The 6,157-nt window shown below is 44.4% G+C and overlaps 1 protein-coding gene across 1 annotated transcript; it reads left to right on the top strand.

Moving 5' to 3' along the window:
* Nucleotides 1-3,076: 3,076 nt before the first annotated feature.
* Nucleotides 3,077-5,099, top strand: LOC124648691. Its single transcript, XM_047188408.1, has 2 exons — nucleotides 3,077-4,292; nucleotides 5,023-5,099. Exons 1-2 carry the CDS (start codon nucleotides 3,077-3,079, stop codon nucleotides 5,097-5,099), a joined length of 1,293 nt encoding a protein of 430 aa, XP_047044364.1.
* The last annotated feature ends 1,058 nt before the right edge of the window (nucleotides 5,100-6,157 follow it).

Genomic DNA, 6,157 nt, shown 5'->3' with positions numbered 1-6,157 from the left:
GCGCCCACTTCGCGCGGTCCGCCTCCAACCGCACAACTGGCGGGCGAGGCGGCGAGCCTCCGCCGCCGACTCGGCCGCCTCCCCTACCGCATCGTCGTGCGCGCACCATTGCGAACGGAGGGTAGGTCGCGGCCTGGCGGATAGCGCGACAGAGCGGCCGGAATTCCTCGCCGGAGGGCGAGGGTTTTTCACGGTGGAGGAGCGGGTGCGGTGGCGGGGAGTAGGGTTTTGGAACCCTACTCCGCTCCGTGGCCTGTATAAATAGGGGCCGCGCGCTCACTTTCTTGGGCCCTCGAGAAAGTTTTACGGGCTAGGGCACCGATTCAGGCGCTGTTCTTTCACGTTTTCGGCCCGAATCAGCCCAATCCGTAAATCCGCCGGAAAAATTGACTTCCAACGGGCATTTACGGTTCTGTTAGAGTTGCTCTTATATAGTGTGTACTTTGGAAAAGCATCACAGAATTAATTCAGGCCATTGATGTTACGGTTGAAGTTTTAGATGGATAAATAGTGGTTCCAAGTTCAATTCTTGCAGGCAGCAGCAACACCTCGTTTCTTTTTTCTTCTCCGTTTTCTTTTCTCTGTCTCTCCTTTCTAATAGGAGGTTCCAAGTTCGATTCTCGTAGGCTGTAGCATCTCCTTTCATTTTCTAATCGGTTTCTCTTTTCTCCGTCTCTCTTTTCTGATTGATGCCTATGATCCAATTTTACTATTATCATTTTTAGTATTGAATAAAACTCAGACAAGCTACATGTATAAATCACACGCACTATACCTATCTCTTCAAATAAATTTCTAGTTCAAGTCTTAAACATGTTAGAGAAAATGTATTACGATATCCTGACTTCTCATATTTAAGTTGAATAATTAATCACTGCCACTTTAATTTATAGAGATTGAGATAAAATTCATTTAGTTGTATTGCATTCCTTCCATGGGGATAATTTTATAATAGGGTACATGTACATGTACTTGTTGGGATATGTTTGAATATAAGCGTTTGAGATTTTAAAAGTATTTTCCTACTTTTTAAACCCAAACGGCTTAAATGCATCAAAACCATTAGATGTCGATTTTTTTTGGACCGTTGGTCGAGTCAGGTTTTTAAACTTTACATGTTTCCACTTAAAAAAACTTTTAAGTCGAATTTACCATGAGTATAGGATCATACCATGAGTTTACAATTTTTGACACAAACAATATATATTATAATAATTCTTTAGTTATATTTATCTAGTAAAATATGGACCTATTTTAGAGTTTCGCACATGGCCCCAGATTTTGCCGGCGCAGCCCTGGTTGTGAAGTGGTTGTGGAGGTTTCCATCACCGGAGTGGATAAAAAGCTAGTCATAAGTTTACGGATGAAGCCTGATGATCAGGGGGTACGTGATCACCCCTTCTCTGCTTGACACGTGTCAAACAGTGTTAGTTGGCTGTGAGAAGATAACACTCTCCTCCCTTTCATTGACGGGCCACTTGCAAGTGTACTGTGATAGTCTAGTAGTAGCCATGCAATGTCACTAGGACGTGCTCACGTACCCCTGATCACCAAATTCACTCTCCATAAGTTTAATTCAGGATTCTTAGAAGTTAAATCTGTAATAGTTTTAAAATACCTATTCACCCCCCTCTAGACGATATCTCGTCCTTTCGTTAGGGTTGTAGGCTTCTCCCACAACCGAGGTGGGACTAAAGATACAGGCATCAGAAGCCTAACTCAGCCTTATTTCAGAATAGAAATTCCAACAACTATAGTTGACTTTCTAATTCTAATGAATTTCTAGGAGGTTTCAAGGAAATCTCAAAACTTCAAAATTATCTAGGGATGGACATTTATAAAAATGAGAAGCTGAGTTTCATACTTTTGGGATGAAAATTTTAAAAAAGTGAGTGGCAAACTTTGTGGAAGGTAGATATTTTTAGACGGCAGGAGTACTAAAAGTCTTGGGCTAACATCTAGAATTTCACAAAAAATCCAAAAGATCATGTGCCAAATCTTAGGATCCTTCTATCTTTATTCTTTCTCGATCCTTAGAAAAATACCAATGGATTGAGCTAGTGAAACCTCTACCCTATTACTACCTCCGTCCCAAGGAATAAGGCGCACGCGTATTCTAAGGCGAACTTTGACCATAAAAATTGAGCAACAAAATCTTGGTTATATTATATGTAATTAGTATCGTTGGATTCGTATTGAAAAACACTTTCTAATGATGTTAATTTCATATAAACAATCTTTATATATTTGAAGTAATTCTTAGTCAAACGAAAAGCACGTAAAACGAGAGCGCCTTATTCCTTGAATCGGAGGTAGTAGGAGATGTGTTTTGACTTTTTGTGAGGTCTCGTGGCTAATTCTCGTGTCCAAATCGTAGTATCCTTGGAGCTTTATTTTTTCTTGATTCTTTTAAAATAATACTTCATTCGATTCAAATTAATTGATTTTACTCTGTCTAGATACGTATGTACCTAGATACGTTTGTTGAGTAGATACATTCGTATCTAGATAAAATGAAGTCAACTACTCAACTAATTTAAATCCGAGGGAGTAATACGTAATGGATTAAGCTAGAGCAAGGAAAAACTCGAAAAGATCATGTGCCAAATCTTAGAATCCTTGGAGTTCAACTTTTTCTCGATCCTTAGAAAAATACTAATGGATTGAGCTAGTGCAACCTTTACCCCATTAGGAGATGTGTTCTTGACTTTTTGTGGGGTCTCGTGGCTAATTCTCAGTTAATCTAGAACTAACTTAATTCTGAATCATCTAATTTCAAAAAGAATGCGAGACAGCAAGTTTGCAATTTGAAGGAAATTCAAGTTTGCAATTTGAAGGAAATTCGTAGGAGTTGATGGTAGCACGGGTTCAAAAGCTTTCGAAGCTGGAACTGACACCCCTTTGTCGTCTTCTTGTGAGACCATTCACGGATTTACGCTCGACGTGACCTTTCGTCTTGCCAGAAGATGTCAGAGCCGTATGGTATGGGCCGAGTCCATGTGCACCGCAAAATCGCTCGCTGCTCTTCCACTCCTCTCCTCCTCTCTGCTTCGTCACCGGCACATCCAGAGGCACAATGCCCCTCCTGCTCCGCCGCCTCGCCGGCGCCGTCTCGGCGCCCCTCCGCCGCCCCCTCTCCACAGCGCGCTCGCGCCCCCCGTGGGCCATGGTGAACATCGAGGCGGCGCTGGACGCGTCAGGGGTGCCTTCGCCGGGCGGGCGCGCGCGCGCGTCCTTCGACCTCAACGCGGCCCCGCGCGCCTCCCGCCTCTCCGTCCCCGCCCGCTTCGTCGACCCCCGCGGCTACAACACGGACTTCCTCGTCGGCATCGTCCGCGGCGCGAGCTGCGACGGCCTCCTCCTCCTCGAATACCTCGACACCCGCCAGTGCCGCAGGATGCACGAACTGGACGCGGGCGGCGGAGTTGAGCGGGACCCGACGCTATTCGTCTGCAACCCTCTAAGCGGCCAGCTGTTCCGCCTCCCTGCCCCGGACGCGGATGCCGCGAAGATGGTCACGCCCTTTGGCCTGCTCACCCAATCCGGATCCCCCCAAGGCTCCCACGGCGGCCCGCCTGATAGGTACGTGGTCGCTCAGCTCACATTCCGGGAATGGGACAACCGCATAGTCCTGCGTCGGTATTTGTCGGAAACAGGGCAGTGGGAGGAGCGGCCGATGGTCGTCGTGGCCGGGCCGCAGGACGCTGAGCGGCGGACGCTGGTAGACCACGAGGTGCTGGCGTTCGGGGACCGGCTGTGGTGGGTGGACGTGACCTGGGGTGTCTGCTCCGTCGACCCGTTCAGCGACCGGCCGGAGTGTCGCTTCGTCGAGTTGCCGGAGGACTGTGTGCTGCCTGCTCCACATGTCGGTAACCTGGCAGCGAGTCTGGCCATGAGCAGGTACCGGCGCATGGGGTTCAGCGAGGGGAAACTGCGGTTCGTCCACCTGGGTAAAAAAGACAAGTCGGTCATAATCGGCTCCTTCTCCCTCGATGCCGAGAGCTGCAGCTGGACGCTGGATCACACCATTGGATTTCAAATTCCAGAGACCTCGCCCGATGAATCTGGGCCGCTAGACCCCCACAGGCCGTGGGTTGCTGCCATCGATCCCTTCAAAGCCAACGTTTTGTACGTCCAACATCGTGCTGCTGTTGTTGCCCTGGACATGGCTAAGGCAGAGGAGATTTGGAGGAGTCCTCTTCCTGAAAAAATAGCCTGTCAAATGGACCGCCACTCTAGTCTCTTTCATCCATGCGTGCTCCCAACATGGCTTGCATCAAGCTATATCCCAGGTATATACATAAGCTTCCTTCTTCAACATGCTTGTTAATTTCACCACATTGGATATTGAAGCATTCAAAGGCCATTAATTTAGATGGCACAGGTTTTAGTCAACATTTTCTCAATGTGCCTGTTGTTACAACCTTGTGCGCAGCATGGATTATTTTCTTAATACACACCATTTGTATTTGTAGTGAATTTCCTGAACTGTGTGTTTTAATCGTTGATATCTTAAAAATTGTGGCCATATCACAGTTATTCGGAATTAGATTGGCCATCCTTAGCAGTAGCTTTTGCTTTTCTTTAGGATATCGCAGGTGGGATCTGGCATCCATATCACAGTTATTTTGTCAATAACATTATAATGGGATTGACTACTATGTATAAAATTGTCTTGCTTCTCTAATTAATGTCAATCTTTTGTCGAAAAAAATTAATGTCGACATATAGATATGTAATTGTCCTGTCGAAATAATATAAGAATGTCACTGGTGGGAACTTGGCATTGCTAGAGAATCAGGTGCGTTTAGTTGATCACATTTGATATGGGACTGTCAATCATGTATAAAATCCTTTTGCTTCTATAATTAATGTCAATGTATCGATATATTGCCATTATGCTGGTAAATGCGTAAACGTTGTTTTCCAATTCAATTGTTGGTGTGGCAATGAAATATATACTGCACATGTTGCTCTGTGTTATTCTTACTCAACTTCTTGTCTCTGACAATATTATCTCAGGAACTCCTGCGAGTGACAAGACAAATTTCAAAGGGAAGACTTTGGCAGAGATGCTGGTTCGTGTAGACAGAGGCTAGAAAAACTGAAGCGTGTCAGCTAACTTACCTTTGGTACTTTCTCTTTAGTGACTCTTTCTTATTTGGGTACCCTGAAGTCATACCTTATTCTTTCTGCGTCCATGATTCCGCACTTCTTCTACACTACCCCTAACAATGTGTTCCTTGCACAAACAAGGAAGTTTCGGTCATGTGTCCAAATCACCGTGTTGAACTGGTTATCTTAATTGTCTAATATATATATACTAGAACACCATTGTTAGCCTTGACTTCAATTTGTTTGGTTCGAGTCATGTTTAGTTACATATGTTTGTCACTTGTGAGAATATGATGATGTTTTAGTTTATGGACTGTATACACATATTATGGCTGATTACATAACAGAGTTCTTTTTGTTCAATCATGCTACACTTACAAGAAAATAAAGTATGCTGCTTGAATATGTTCCTTACTTGGCAATGATTGAGAGTCGTTCAACTAGTCGCTGGACTGGTCTTTGAGCTGGTAGGCTTCCAACCGAAAAAACTCGACTAGTTGTGACTATTTAAGACTAGTTGTAACCAATGAGTCGGTAGCACAGCGATTGACTAGACTTTCTTGACTCTGAATTGTTTGCACTGTCCTCAGTGCTTGACTGCTACGCAGAGTAGTACTACCTTGTCAAAACTAATCCAGTACCTGGTCTGACTTATCCCAGACATAAAATTGGGACAAAGTTGGACTCCCAAATCAGGACTGAACTGAAGTATGCTGCCTGCTATTTCTTACCAAATGCCCATGCTGTAAATTGGCTTATCACCAATATTGAAATGTTACTGAAGTAGTACTTCAACAAACATGTTTCTGAAGTATGTCATCACCAAAAGTATTTCTGCTTACTATATTTCCTTGCAGGTTCCTTAGTTTTGACCAACAAAAAAGTTGAAGGTAGCACCGCAGTATTGAGATCTCATTTTGGGGAAATTTTGTGGCAATTCTGGGCTTGTTCTATTTGATGATGCAATTCTCTGTGAAATTGAAGAATCTTCTTATGTATCTCAGACTTGTTTAGGTGCACAATTGTTGAATAGGATGTCTAC

Source organism: Lolium rigidum, chromosome 4, assembly GCF_022539505.1.
Source record: "Lolium rigidum isolate FL_2022 chromosome 4, APGP_CSIRO_Lrig_0.1, whole genome shotgun sequence".
Taxonomy (NCBI): domain Eukaryota; kingdom Viridiplantae; phylum Streptophyta; class Magnoliopsida; order Poales; family Poaceae; genus Lolium; species Lolium rigidum.
Note: the sequence above shows the minus strand (reverse complement) of the source record. Positions and strands in the feature narration are given on the sequence as shown.